At 40.4% G+C, this 15,661-nt stretch overlaps 1 protein-coding gene across 4 annotated transcripts in view; it reads right to left on the bottom strand.

The window, feature by feature from the left end:
• Window positions 1-15,661, bottom strand: part of svila (supervillin a) — a 203,345-nt gene that overhangs the window by 93,812 nt on the left and 93,872 nt on the right. For 3 of the 4 annotated variants that reach the window (XM_059639188.1, XM_048522082.2, XM_048522091.2), the window contains one exon: window positions 13,568-13,663. The exons of the other annotated variant lie outside the window; for it this stretch is intronic. In XM_059639188.1, the coding sequence (XP_059495171.1) occupies window positions 13,568-13,663 (96 nt within the window). The remainder of the gene's footprint in view (window positions 1-13,567; window positions 13,664-15,661) is intronic. 4 annotated transcript variants of the gene reach the window in all.

The following is a 15,661-nucleotide window of genomic DNA, read 5'->3' as shown; positions in this document are numbered from 1 at the left end:
ATGACATTTTTTAAATTCTAGGTAGTGACATCGTTACTTAATATGTTTTTCAGCCAGAGGACAAAAGAAGTCTTAACTACCACGTTGAAACAGTTGCTTCACAGAACGTAAGGCTGCTTGCTGAATTAGGGAATAACAGGATTTGGCTTCTGACTGGGCTATTAGAAGGTGCAGAGTGAAAGGCAAATGTACACAAGGAGAAAAAAGGAACAGTAAGTTTTGTCTGCACTTGTACACCTACAAGTGCTCATGGATACATCATAAAATGACAAATAAATGAATCAGCATCCAAACAAATATTTCATTTCTACTGTCAATTTTAATATTCAGATACTCATTAAAGGCAGTACAGTATAAGTTTCTGGACATTTGTTGATTTGTAAAATGTTTTATAGTTTAAAGTTTGAAGCTATGTGGGCAAACAACAAACAATATCTTTCTGTGGAGCAATGGGGTTGGGGAAGCGCAGCCCTATTGCAACAACTGGTGTACAGTACTTTCTGGAAGATTGAAAATCTCATTCAATGAGAATATGAAAATACTAACATTGAAATCCTATGGTTAGGCAGTAGTTGGAATACAGGGATAGCAATTGTACCAGAACTTCTCCCTCCAGTTCACTAGACAATATTTGTTTCATGCATCACACACGTTTACAGTTGCAGCCGGCCACAATTTGCAACATTCTGGAAAAACGGGACAACTGCTAAATAAAAGCCTCCTTCCTGCACTTCTTCACTGAGAGGATGTCGAAGTTTCTTTCACTGAAGACACACTGAGGCCAAATCTTGTCATTCCCTAGTTCAGCATGCTGCCTGACATTTTGTGAAGCACATGTTTCGATGTAATTGTTAAGTCCTCAAATGGCTGTAAACACTAAGTGAAGGCAAAAGTCATTGAATGTATTAAAGAAATATAGATTTCTAGAGGCTAAAGCTGTCAAGAGGTACGGAGAGTATGTGGGAAAGTATGACGTTGAGTTAGAGAATCAATCATGAACACGCTGGAAAGCAGAACAGACTCAATGAGTTGAATGATCTATCCCTGCTCCTAGTTTACATGTTTCTAACTAACTTGAGATCAAGACAGAATGTGTTCACCCACAAGATTAACAAATCCTCAGTAGCATTTTTTGAATCTTCATCACTAAGGATTAAATGGAAAGCAAATGACAATGGATACATATTTTCTAGCCAAACTGTTCAGAAATGTTATTCTGAACTTGTGGAACAGGTGGAACTTGAACTCAGGCCTTCTGGTCCTGAGGTAGGGACACAATCACTGCTCCACAACTCTAAAACCATACTCTAGAAATATTGTTTTACATATTCAGCGTTTGACTCTAAATTTGTAAGTGGGATGCAATTTATTTCCCAAATCAACAGATGGTGCTATTTAGTTTCTTGGTCATAGACAACGTTTGTCTGCTTGACAGTTAAGTCATGTCAAAATTTGTGCTCTATATTCACACCAGACCACCATTCCCTTAATTTATTGATATGGGGGTTTAAATACTGAATTTGAGGCTGCCCTGAATAATTTACTTTTATGAGCCTGTTGCTGATAAAACCCAGGACCAAGAAGAATCAGTCTCTGTGGGACGTGATTACAAATTGCCTCCCATCTATTCATTTAGGAAATGTGGGTGTCGCTGGCTGTGTCAGCATTTACTGCCAATTCTCTCATGGCCTTTGAGAAGGTGGTGATAAGCTGCCTTCTTGAACTGCTACAGTTTTTGGGATATATGAATACATCCAGGATATTGACCCAACAACAGTTAAGGCAACAGATTCCCAAGTCAGAGTGCTGAGTGGCTGGGAGGGGAACTTGCAGCTGGTGGTGTTCCCATGTATCTGCTGCCCTTGTCCTACCAAATAGGAGTGGTCATGGGTTTGGAAGGTGCTCTCTGAGGAGTCTTGGTGAATTTCTGCATCTTGTAGATAGTACACACTGTTGCTACTGAACATTAATAGTGTATGGAGTGGATGCTTGCAGATGTGGTTCTAACCAAATGGGCTTTTTCTTCAACACCATTAGTCAGTTGAAGACAAACCAAATAACCTTTTACAAGCTGTTGACAAAAATAAAACTATACCCTAGTTTGTTAGAAACAATAAACTATGCAGCCTGCCACAAGACTGAAGGAGGAAACCAAAACAAAACCAGTGCCTTAACACTTAGCACGCTATGTATTAATTCAGTCATAGAGTCACGGAGCATGGAAACAGATCCGTTACTCCAACTAATCCATGCCAGCAACATTCCCAAACTAAACTAGTCCCACTTTCCTGCATTTGGCCCATTTCCTTTCAAATGTTTCCTATTCATGTACTTATCTAAGTGTCTTTTAAATGTTGTTATTGTACCTGCTTCCACCACTTCCTCCAGAAGTTCATTCCACGCACAAACCATTACCTGTCATGTCCTTTGCAAATCTTTCCCCTCTCACCTTCAAGATATGCCTCCTAGTTTTGAATTCCCCTACCTTGCTGGAAAAAAAACCTTGGCTATTCACCTTTTCTATGTCCCTCATGATTTTACAAATCTCTATCAGGTTAACCCTCGATCTCCTATGCTCCAGTGAAAAATGTTCCAGCCTATCATTATAACTCTTACCCTCCAGTCCAAGCAATATCTTTGTAAATCTTTTCTGGATCCTATCCAATTTAATACTATCCTTCTTTAGCAGGACAACCAGAATTCCATACAGTGTTCCAAAAGAAGCCTCACCAACATCCTGTACAACTTCAACATGATGTTCCAACTCCTATACTCAAAGGTCTGGGCACTGAAGGCAAGTGTGCTAAATGCCTTCTTAACCACCTTGTCTACATGTGACACAAATTTCAAAGAATTATATACCTGAACTCTTGGGTCTCCCTGTTCTACAACACTGCCCAGGCCCTACCATTATCTGAATAAGTCTTGCCCTTGTTTGCATTATCAAAATGTATTACTTCACACTTATCCAAATTAAACTCCATCTTCCACTCCTCAGCTCATTGACCCAATTGCTCAAAATCTCTTTGCAACTTTAGATAACCTTCTTTACTGTCCACTTTAGCCCCAGTTTTGGTGTTTTTCACAAACTTACTAAGCATGCCTAGTGAATTCTCATTTTTTCATTTCCTGAAGAAGGGTCCCAACTCGAAATGTCGACGTTCCTACCCCTCCAGTGCTGCCTGGCCTGTTGTGTTCCTCCAGCTCCACACTGTGTTATCTCTGATTTCAGCATTGGCAGTTCTTACTATCTCTGAACTGGCTAGGGACTATGTTAATTCAGACCAAGTTGGTAGGCAGAGCTCGCGAGGTGCCAAGAGGCTATGAAGGAGTAAAAGAGACTATTTTGAGTGGCTATGAATTGGTACCAGTAGCACATGGGCAATGGTTTAGAAATATAAGAAAGGAACTGGGTCAGACTTTTGTCGAGTTTGAAAGAATGAAACAGAGCAACTTCAATAGGTGGATGACAGCATTAAAAATAGAAAAAAAAATGAGGATCTCAGAGATGTTATCCTCCTGAAGGAGTTTAAGAACTCATTTCCATAAGTGATAAGAACTCATGTTGAGGAACAGAAAGTTCAAACAGCGAAAAGAGCTGCAGAGACGGCTGATGAATATGCATTAGTACATAAATTGATATCTAGCTTCCGATAGCAATTTCATTCCGTAAGGGATGGAAGTTGAGAATGAGCAAGATTCTTCAATGAAATATAGATCATATTTAGCACATGTGAAAAAAGAAGCCCAAGAGGGTAGAATAGAGATGAAAGCCGGGACCACAAAGTACCAGTGTTAGTGGATTAAGAGGTACCCTGGGAAAAAGGATGCGGTAAAAGAGGCTAAACTAGTGGGATTAGTTGAGGTAGTGAAGGAAACCTCAAGAAAAGTTGAGGAGCTGCAGCAAAATGTACAGCCTAGTCACAGGTGGATAGTAACAAGAGTGCCAATCTCTTCAAAGACATCACCACTGTGGGTAAGGTTTACTCAGGAAGAACAGGAGGAGAAGGTAAAGAAGTTAAAATATTGAGAGGTATGGAAGCTGATCAGTCTCTAATAGCAAAAGATGACAATATTTCCATCCTTCTGAAATATTACCCAAGACAGTGAGAATCTATGGAATAAATGGAGAGAGAATTAGTTCCCCTGTGTTAGATAAGGCTAAAATGTCCAAAAAAGACTGGGGAAGTGATAGAAAAATTGGCTATTCCAGGAATACAGTTTGTTCTTGGAAATGTTATAACAGATCACAGGTGGGAGTAAGGCCCATTGTAGTGGAAAGGCCAAAAGAAAACCAGGAGGAGTTAAAAGGAAAATACCCAGGACTTTTACCAGACTGTGCGATGACAAGAGCTCAAAAGCATAAGTTAAAACAAGGAGGAAAAACAAAAGAGAAAGAGGAAGGAGGTGAGGTCCAGTTAGCTGACACTCTGTTTGCTGATATGGTAGAGGAAAAAAAAACTTAAGCACGTCAAGGGTCAGGCAGTGGTGTTTAGTCCTGCAAGATTAATGGAATTACAACAAAAAGAGGAGATAATAAAGGATTTATATCATAAAGCCTACTTTGAAAAGGATTCAAAATGTATTCTGTATTGTTATTACCCTAAGGATAAAATCCTAAGGTGGAATGGAGACCTTGGCAGTTTAGTGCAGAGGAGAAATGGGCAGACGTTCATCAGGTTGAGTTGCTGGTAGCAGACAGGCAGGAAATATTGTGGGTATCACATAAATTACTTGTAGGAAGTATTCTAGGAGTGAGGAAGACTCAGGCTAAGATACAGAAGCATTGCTATTGGCCTGGATCACAAAGATGTGGTTGAATTTTGTTGTACCTGTCATACATATCAGATGGTAGGAAAGCCACAGAACCTTTGGTGCCAATTCCTATATCTGAAGAACTTTTTACATGGGTTATAATTGACTGTGTTGGTCCCTCCCTAAAACCAAAAGTGGGAACCAGTATTTGCCAAGATAACAAAGTATGAGCTGGATAAACACAGCAGGCCAAGCAGCATCTCAGGAGCACAAAAGCTGACGTTTCGGGCCTAGACCCTTCATCAGAAAAGGGGGATGGGGAGAGGGTTCCGAAATAAATAGGGAGGGGGGGGGAGGCGGATCGAAGGTGGATAGGTGGAGAGGAGACAGATTAGTTAAAAGGGCGGGGATGGAGCCTGTAGAGGTGAGTATAGGTGGGGAGGTAGGGAGGGGATAGGTCAGTCTGGGGAGGATGGACAGGCCAAGGGGGTGGAATGAGGTTACTGGGTAGGGAATGGAGGTGTGGCTTGAGGTGGGAGGAGGGGATAGGTGAGAGGAAGAACAGGTTAGGGAGGCGGGGACAGGCTGGGTTGGTTTTGGGATGCAGTGGGGGGAGGGGGCGAGCTGGGCTGGTTTTTGGATGCAGTGAGGGGAGGGGAGATTTTGAAGTTGATGAAGTCCACATTGATACCATTGGGCTGCAGGGTTCCCAAGCGGAATATGAGTTGCTGTTCCTGCAACCTTCGGGTGGCATTGTTGTAGCACTGCAGGAGGCCCAGGATGGACATGTCGTCTGAGGAATGGGAGGAATGGATGTGACTTCCTGATTTCCGGAGCTAATTCCACTATGTCAAGGCAGAAAAGATTGTGGAGGAGTTACTTGCTTTCTTTATCCATTATGGACTATCCAGGGAGATTCAGTCAGACCAACAGTCAAATTTTACTGCCAAATTACTTAAGGAGATCATGGATAGTTCAGGCATCAAACGCTTTAAATCAAGTGTACACCATCCTGAATCCCAGGGAGTATTGGAAAGGTGGTATAAGACCTAAAAAAAAACATGCTGAGGGCTTATTGCTAGGATTACCCTAATGATTGGGATAAAAATATCCCATTTATATTGCTATTAGAGATTCTCCAAATGAATCAACTCCATTTACTCCATCCGAATTGATATTCGGACACGAAGTAAGAGGACCTTTAACATTAAATGAGGAAATATTCATAGGTCTGAAATCAGAGCTCACAGTTGGATTATGTAACTGAGATGAGAAAAAAAGTAAACACAGCAGATGAATTAGCTAGACAACACTTGAAAGTAGCACAGCACATAATGAAGCAAGAAGTGGATAAGAAATCTAAAATTCATACATTTGCCTGTGGTGATAAATTATTGGTGTTGTTAGCAGCGGTAGGAGATCCCTTCAAAGCAAGGTTAAGTGGTCCCTATCAGATTGTAAAAAAGTTAAGTCATGTGAATTATCTGATAAGGATTCCAGATGGGGAACAGATATCAGTTATATCATGTGAATATGCTGAAACGTTACAATGACAGGATAAAGGAACCAGAGAAACGGGTATTAGTTACTGTCACTCAGAGTGAGGAATCAAATCCAGATGATTTGGATTTTGACGTGCCTCAGAGTAATATGATAATGAGTAAGTCCTTAAAGAATGGGATAGGGCAGTGAGCTCTGGCCCAGGAATAGAGAAGTGAATTGAAAGATTGGTTACAGTGCCATGACGACCTATGTAAAAAGAGAATGGGGAGGACTAATACTCTGGGGCATGAGGTTGATGTAGGGAATGCCATTCCGATAAAACAATACCCCAACAAGCTTAATCCTCTCAAAGCAGCGCAGGTTCAGAAAGAAGTGGAAACAATGCTCCATGAAGACATCAAAGAGATGAGTCAAAGTGAGGGAGTTTGCCGATCATGTTGGTTCCCAAACCTGATGGTACTCAATGATTCTGTGTAGATTATTGGAAGGTCAATGCTGTGACTGAGTCTGACTCATACCCAATTCCAAGGCTGGAGGACTGTGTGGAAAAAGTGGGACTGACGTTGCGGTTGCTGGCAAGGACCTTTGTCGGAGAGAGCAAAAGAAGTTTCTGCTTCTGTAGCCCCAAGTGTGCTGTATTAATTTAAAGTAATGCCCTTTGAAATGAAAAATGCACGAGCCACTTTTCAAAGACTTATGAATAGAATCGTGGCAGGATTGACTAATTGTGCTGTCTATATAGATGACTTAGTGATCTTCAGTCATTCGTGGAATGATCACATCGAGCATTTGGCATAGATTTTTGAGAGACTACAGAAGGCGAAGTTGGTCATAAACTCAGCAAAAAGAGAATCCACGAAGGTGGACGTGACATTCTTAGGGCACAACATTGGACATCAGACATGGGCGGATGACAGAGAGAAACGTGAAGATGAAAGCCATGGAGGAATTTCCAAGATCATCCTCAAAGAAGGAAAGGCAGCGATTGAGTGGATTCTACTGGAAATCTGAACTAAAAACTTTTCATGGTGTGGTGGCACTGCTGACACATTCGTTTAAAAAGAAAACACTAAATTTTGGTGGACGGAGCAATTCCAGGAGGGATATGGGAATTTAAATGCAGTGTTAACCCCTGCACCAGTTTTAGCCATGCCCAATTTCTTGAAACCCTTTAAAGTCGCCGTCGACTCAAGCAATGTAGAGGTTGGAGCTGTGTTGTTACAGGAGGATGATTGTGGAATTGAAAGGCTAATGGGTTTGTTTTTCCCCCCAAAAAACTCAACATCCACCAGAAAAAAAAATTCAACCACTGAAAAGGAGTTAGAAAGTTTGATACTGGCCTTACAACATTTTAATGTTTACGTTACAAACAATGCACAAAAGAGGTTGTGTATATCGATCACAATCCTTTGACATTTCTGTAAAGATTTAAAGGCAAGAACACCCAATTATTTCACTGGAGTCTCACGCTACAAGCATTTAACTTACAGACTGTACAAGTTGCGGGTCATGAAAACGTTGCTGCTGATTTTTTATCGCAGGTTTAAAAGTGTTTATACAAGATAGAAATGGTAGTGTTCGATATTATGTGTAAATAGAATTTGTATGAAATGTGTAACTCTAGATCAATGAGATATGCATCTCATAATATAATGGAGTTAAGGTTTCAGAAAAAAAAGTGAAGCCATCTTTTCATAATGATGGTTCATTTTTCCCCCCCTTAACAGGGGAGTTGTTGCAAAGTTAGGTAGAGTACTTGTGGATTGGGAGGCAGTAAGGTAGAATTTGGTCTTTGTAAAATGCTGGCTGGGGGTGGGAAGCAGTGCTTGGTCCCTTTGAAAGATGACGTCCTTTTTCTATGCTTAGAGATTCAAAAAGGATGGCTGTGGACAGCAGCTTGTGGGTTTGTCAGTACACAGAGAGAACTTGAATTGAAACATTTGCATCAGGTAGCAGGCCAAGCAGTGGTTTTGTTCTGTGATCCAGGCAATGCATTTTGAATTTAGCTAATCAATCTGAATCAGGCAAATAGCCAATTAAATTTAAATTTGATAGTTTTGACAACATAGGGTCAGCTGTATTTTAAGAAATTGATATGTCATTGAAGGGTACAAAAGGAGAGGGAAGTTGGAAAAAAATCTGAATAACTAACTGTCATCTGCTAGAGTTAACAGCTCTCAGCTTGCAAGACAGCGTTGCTGGCTCTCACAGTTTTCTCTAAGTCTTAGAGAAAGCACCAGCTGAATCAAAGGTACCCACTGCACAACTAGTTAATATTCCTGACAGAAGAATTTGGCAGAGAAGGAGTTCCTGACAGAACATTTTGGAAGACACGTAACCTGGCTGTAATTCTTTATTCTATTTAATATAAGTGGGACTTGTATTTATTGGAATAGCATACTGTTAGAAACTTGTTCTTTTTGGGAATAGTCATTGGTTAAAAGGGGTTTACTCGGTTTGTTAATAATTTAGTTTGTTTGTTCACTGTTAGAGTTCGATAAATAAATTGTTATGCGTTGATTGTAAAGTGAACGTTCGGGGTTTATTTTATTTAACCAGTAGAAATTGCGGAAAAGGCAAATTACACCACTTTCACACTCCTAAGAGGCACACCTCTCTGGATGTTTTGATTTTACTTATCAGGTGGCGGGGTGTAAAGAAGTGGTCAACTCCCAATTTATAACAGTACACAAAGGAGAATAGTGAAATGCTCAGTATATTTCACAAATAAACATCCCTGCTGATAGTGAAAGGTAATAAAACAAACTCGTCACCCAACTCATTTTCTTCTTGGGCATTTTTATCTTAAAATCTGCAGACAGTGAGTCAATGCCTTTAATATTAGACTTAAAGACACATAAGACCATAAAACATAAGAGCAGAAATTAGGCCATTCAGGCCATCAAGTCTGCTCCACCATTCAATCATGGCTGATAAGTTTCTCAACCCCATTCTCCTGCTTTATCCCTGTAACCCTTGATCCCCTTGACAACCAAGGACCTATTTATCTCCATCATAAATATATTGAGTGCCTTTGTCTCCACAGCCTTCTGTGGCAGTCAATTCCAGAGATTCACCGCACTCCAGCTGAAGTTTTTCTCCTTTTCTCCATTCTAGAAGGTCTTCCCTTTACACTAAGGCTGTGTACTCGGGTCCTAGTCTCTCCTACCAATGGAAACATCCACTCTGTCCAGGCCATTCAGTATTCTGTAAATTTCAATTAGATCCTCCCTTATCCCTCTAAACTCCATCGAGTATAGACCCAGAGTCCTCAAACATTTCTCATGTGTTAAACTTTGTATTCCTGGGACCATTCCCATGAACCTCCTCTGAACGCACTCCAGGGCCAGTCCATCCTTTGAGATGTGGGGCCCAAAACTGCTCACAATACTCCAATTATGGCCTGATCAGAACCTTACAGAGCCTCAGAAGTACAGCCCTGCTTTTATATTCAATTCCTCTCAAAATAAATGTCACAATTACATTTTTCTTCCTTACTACTGACTCAACCTGCAAGTTTACTTTGAAAGAATCCTGGACGAGAACTCCCAAGTCTCTCTGCACTTCAGAGCTCAGAGCTGGCCCTCAATTTCTCCAACCGTAACTACTACCTCATAAATAACCAGGCAGTAAAAATAGAACCACAGTATTAGGTTCCAACTTTTATTTTTCCAAATGTAATATCTGTCTAAATGCTAGCAGATGAAAACCTAGAACATAAAAAAGATTAATAGTAATTTTTAAGGTTGACTTTACTAAAATTCCAATGAACCCATTTATAACCTGCTTAGCAAAAATAATTAGTGCTTATCGAAGTCCCAAAGTGCTTCACAGCAGCCTGAGAGAAAACTTGTCACCTAGCTTCATGAAGAGATGTCAAGATCGATGATCTAATGCTTAGTCATAATGGGAGGCTTTAAAGAGAATTGCTAAGAAGGAAAGATCTATAGACTAGATTCCAGAATTTAGGATTTGGTTAAATGTGATAAAGTATGCTGCAGAATATGAAATAAAAATATATTTCGCACAGTCTGCTTCATAGATAAAGAAACTCAAACAACTTAAACGTCATCAAAATTGTTGTTATATTTCAGTAAATTTGTTTGTCAATAAAGAAAAACTGCTTCTGCTAGCACTCGGATCAAAATGCAAAAATTAGATATCGCTAAAGTAGCTCAGAGATCTCTCATCCTAGCCCACACACACACATATCCATCATTTCCTCTTCTCTCCTGAAAGACACAACTCCATGCACAATGGCCCCTTGTGCAAGGCAAGACGCTCAGCTGTCAGTCAGGCTACTTCATTGTGGAGGGTTTCACAACTGAGCCAGTCTTTCCAGTTACTATGCAGTTTTGTTGGACAATGATCAGGATCTTACGTGATCTCTCCCATGCACCCCCACAACCACTCTCCCCTGACTCAGGAGCACTGAGACAATGTAGTTTTCAATTATACAGATCAGGAATTGCAATTATTTTTTGGCTTAGCATCATGATGACATTTGCTAGGCCATTAAGAATAACTAATTTTAGTTAATTTCTAAAATTTATCAGAGCACATTGCATGTTTCATTGTATATTACTATGATTATCTAATTCTAATCTAGAAACCAATGTTGATAATAGTAATTGAATTTTGCAAATATATGATAATGTTGACTTTGTTACTGGATTTCAATGATTCTCACGACCCTAGGAAGGATAATTCTCATTAATGCTATTAGGAGGCTACAGTTATGGTGAGACAGATGAGCAGAGTTGTGAAAGTGAAAAGAATATAGTAACAAATAGTTGCCTCAAATGGTGCCTCTGTACGTTTTTTTGTTTAAAGTGGCATTGGCAAAGTACAGGAAGAAGGGCATCTCTACAACTTTTTAAGCGGATTAAATTCCCTGGTGAATCAAGACAGGAATGAAAATGTGAGATAACATGGTGTAGAAGTGGATGAACACAGCAGGCCAGGCAGCGTCAGAGGAGGAGGAAAGCTGATGTTTCAGGTCGAGACCCTTCTTCTGAAGGACGGTCTCAACCCAAAATGTCAGCTTTCCTGCTCGGCCTGCTGTGTTCATCTAGCTCTACACCGTGTTATCTCAGAATCTCGAGCATCGACAGTTCCTACTATCTCAGGAATGAAAATGTTGTGTTTTGTTGGAGGGAAACAAAGAAAATATACAAGTTCCTCTTGTAGAGATTTTGAATTTCCAAACAATTCAGCTAAATCCTTCCAAGCAAAAGATCAGCAAAGATCACACTGATTGGCAAAGCAGACTCAAGGAACTGTATGGTCTTCTACTGCTGGAATTCCTTGTGTTTTCATATTAAATATTTTCAACAGTATTCACTCTAGAAAACGACAATGTTGTCGAGGAGAATACTGAGATACAGGCTACTAGACTAGGTGGGATTGAGGTTCACAAGGAAGAGGTATTAGAAATCCTTCAGAGGGTGAAGATAGATAAATCCCCTGGGCCGGATGGGATTTATCCTCGGATCCTCTGGGAAGCCAGGGAGGAGATTGCCAAGCCTTTGGCATTGATCATTAACTCGTCACTGTCTACAGGAATAGCGCCAGATGACTGGAGGATAGCAAATGTGGTTCCCCGTTCAAGAAGGGGAGTAGAGACAACCCTGGTAATTATAGACCAGTGAGCCTTACCTCAGTTGTTGGTAAAGTGTTGAAAAAGGTTATAAGGGATAGGATTTATAATCATCTAGAAAATACTAAATTGATTAGGGATAGTTAGCACGGTTTTGTGAAGGGAAGGTCGTGCCTCACAAACTTCATTGAGTTCTTTGAGAAGGTGACCAAACAGGTAGATGAAAGTAAACCGGTTGATGTGGTGTATATGGATTTCAGCAAGGCGTTCGATAAGGTTCCCTATGATAGGCTATTGTACAAAATGCGGAGGAATGGAATTGTGGGAGATATAGCAGTTTGGATCGGAAACTGGCTTGCTGAAAGAAGACAGAGGGTGGTAGTTGATGGGAAATGTTCATCCTGGAGACCAGTTACTGGTGGTGTACCGCAAGGGTCAGTGTTGGGTCCACTGCTGTTTGTCATTTTTATAAATGACCTGGATGAGGGCGTAGAAGGATGGGTTAGTAAATTTGCAGACGACACTAAGGTTGGTGGAGTTGTGGATAGTGACGAGGGATGCTATAGGTTGCAGAGAGACATAGATAAGCTGCAGAGCTGGGCTGAGAGGTGGCAAATGGAGTTTAATGCAGACAAGTGTGAGGTGATGCACTTTGGTAGGAGTAACCGGAAGGCAAATTACAGGGCTAATGGTAAGATTCTTAATAGTGTGATGAGCAGAGAGATCTCGGTGTCTATGTACACAGATCCTTGAAAGTTGCCACCCAGGTTGACAGTTAAGGAGGCATACAGTGTTTTAGCTTTTATTAATAGAAGGATCGAGTTCTGGAGCCAAGAGTTTATGGTGAAGCTGTACAAAGCTCTGGTGCGGCCGCACTTGGAGTATTGTGTACAGTTCTAGTCACCGCATTCTAAGAAGGATGTAGAAGCTTTGGAAAGGGTGCAGAGGAGATTTACTAGGATGTTGCCTGGTATGGAGGGAAGGTCTTACGAGGAAAGGCTGAGGGACTTCCGAGGCTATTTTCATTAGAGAGAAGAAGGTTGAGAGGTGACTTAATTGAAACATATAAAATAATCAGAGGGTTAGATAGGGTGGATAGGGAGATCCTTTTTCCTAGGATGGTGTCGGCGAGCACGAGGGGGCATAGCTTTAAATTGAGGGGTGAAAGATATAGGACAGGTGTCAGAGGTAGTTTCTTTACTCAGAGAGTAGTAAGGGAATAGAACGCTTTGCCTGCAACAGTAGCAGATTCACCAACTTTAGGTACATTTAAGGCGTCATTGGATAAGCATATAGACGTACATGGAATAGTGTAGGTTAGATGGGCTTGAGATCGGTATGACAGGTCTGCACACAATCGAGGGCCGAAGGGCCTGTACTGTGCTGTAATGTTCTATGGAAGTATACAAGTCTCACTATTTATATTGACATTTAAGCACACATAATTTGTTAAGTTACAACATCTAATTAATTTCATTTAATTAAGACAATTTTAGTTCATATAAACTGATTTGGAGAAATTGACAAATTTTCTAAAGTGGACTATATCATAATTTGATACAAATCAGCAAACATAAAAATGTTGTTAGATCAAAATGTACAAGATTAACTTTGAAAAGAGCACAAGATAATGCTTTTAGAACCAAATGAGCACTAGTATTTTAACCGGCACAGCCATCTAGTTAGCTGGGCATGCAAACTGTAAAATACCTGATAGGTTTTGAATTCGGGTTTACTAAAGTGGGGCTAGAGGTTCTTGCCATGACTGTCTGTACAGTTACTGTATGAGAGACAGGAGTGGGCTCACTAGAAACAGAGAAAGAAAGAACAAGGCATATAGGAAAAAAAAATTAAGTAAAAAAACAAATTTTCAAGGTTAAGATTATAGGTAGAAAGATAAAATAGAAAACAATTATTCACCTCAGTTGTAACTTACCATATCCCGAGCTAGGATCTCTAAATAATATAATTATCATCTCCACATACCATGATCAGTCCCTCAATTAAATAGCTCTGGTACAGAAAAGGGAAAAGCTATAATGTTGCTTGAGTATTTTTCTTTGTCATGCGCACAACTTTTTAAAATCTGCCTTTCACAGAGCAAGTATCAAACAGAAACTTAAATTCTAGCATTATCTTTGGAGGAAAGTGTACCCAGAACACAGGTCATTAAATCAAGTGCAATCTTCATTCTACAGCAGATTATAATCACACTTAGGCCAATATGGATAGTTTGGACAAACTACTAAACAAACTGCATTGGTATAATTCAAGAAGCCTCCATGTTCATCCTTGATCTAATCTTTAAAGGACTGACTGCTTTTAAAAGAAAGTTCAGCCATCTTTGTATGTTCAGGTCAAGAAAGATGCAGAAGTATTGCACTGAATACAAAACAGGTCCCCAAATAGAAGGAACTGCAAGTCTGAGGCTGTAGTTCAATCCTGTACCTGTGCTTACATCCACAATTGTAGTAATCATTGAAATTATTGGTGTGTAATAACTAGTGTTTGGTTATCTTGTAGAATAATTAGGAATGGGTACTACTTTCATTCATTCACAGGATTTGGGTGTTGCTGGTTAGGGCAGCATTTATTGTCCATCTCTAGTTGCCCTCAAGGTGGTGTTGGTCAAGTTTATTTTAAAAACGGCTGCAATCCAAGCACCGTACTTAGCCTCTCAATGTTGTTAGGGGGTGAGTCCTAGGGTATTGATCAAGTGACACTGAAGAAACAGAATCCTACAGCTCATGCTTATAGTGTGATGACAGTGGTGAAGAAAAATGATTTTGTTCAGACATTGGACAGATGAGTGAGGACAGCCTGATTTTTAATGGGCTGCTCTGTAAATGTCTTGGGTATTAGAGAATCTTAGCTTTTAGAATCATTAATCATTAAACTTGCTCTATGTTTCTCATGAGGTTGGTACCAGAAAGGGGTTACAGTTGTGAACAGCAATATAAGGTGTCAGAGCTTCTCCACTGAAGCTGAGGAGGCCTCAACAAGGAACATCAAGGTTAATATCAACTTTGATACACATTTGCCACTGGTCAATGATTGGTCACAGAAGATAATGGCAAAAGAATTACAAAGTAAATTTGGAGTAAATTAGTTAAAAAAGGCAATTAAACTGTGGGACTCTCCATCACAACTGAAGTTAACTTGAAGTAAATAGATGCCTTAAAAAGGTCAGTATTACAGGTTAATGAGGGAAAAGCACAGTGGTGTTAGTTTAAGCGTTCAAATGAAGAGAAATGCTGGTACAGAACTAGTACGTTGGATGGCCCATTTCTGTGCTGTGGTGTTCTATGGTTCATTGGTAGGCTTCCCACTGTGTCTGTCCAGGACCACCCTATCACACTTGTGCACTGACGCATTTAATTAGCTAGAACCAAGTGCAAATAATCCCACGTCCAGTGACGCCTGCAATAAACATTGTCCTCGGGTAGTGTGAACCTACTTAGTTTAGAAAGTTGACCTCATTTTGAGCTTTTGTAGACAGGTGTGTCAATTTGGAGCAGGTTTAATTCGAAAGGGACCTTGGGCAGAATCTTCTGCCCCCTGAGATGCTGAACTAGGAGGCACAGTGATAGAAGCAGCAAGGGTGTGTTTATGTGAGTGGCCTAGTGGCAGACTCAGTGTCCACTCCCTCCTTGCCTCCACCACACCAGCTGGCTTTCCCATTCTATTGTCAACTGAGGCCTTTAAGTTGCCAACTAAAGAGCATTTAATTGCCTCACCTTGCCACCACTGTGATTATCGTAGACACAAGCAGGTCTGTCACTGTCGCACACCCAATATATCTAT

The sequence above is a fragment of the Stegostoma tigrinum genome, chromosome 2 (assembly GCF_030684315.1).
Source record: "Stegostoma tigrinum isolate sSteTig4 chromosome 2, sSteTig4.hap1, whole genome shotgun sequence".
In the NCBI taxonomy this organism is placed as follows: Eukaryota; Metazoa; Chordata; class Chondrichthyes; order Orectolobiformes; family Stegostomatidae; genus Stegostoma; species Stegostoma tigrinum.
The sequence above is the reverse complement of the archived record's forward strand: the minus strand, read 5'-3'. Positions and strand labels throughout refer to the sequence as shown.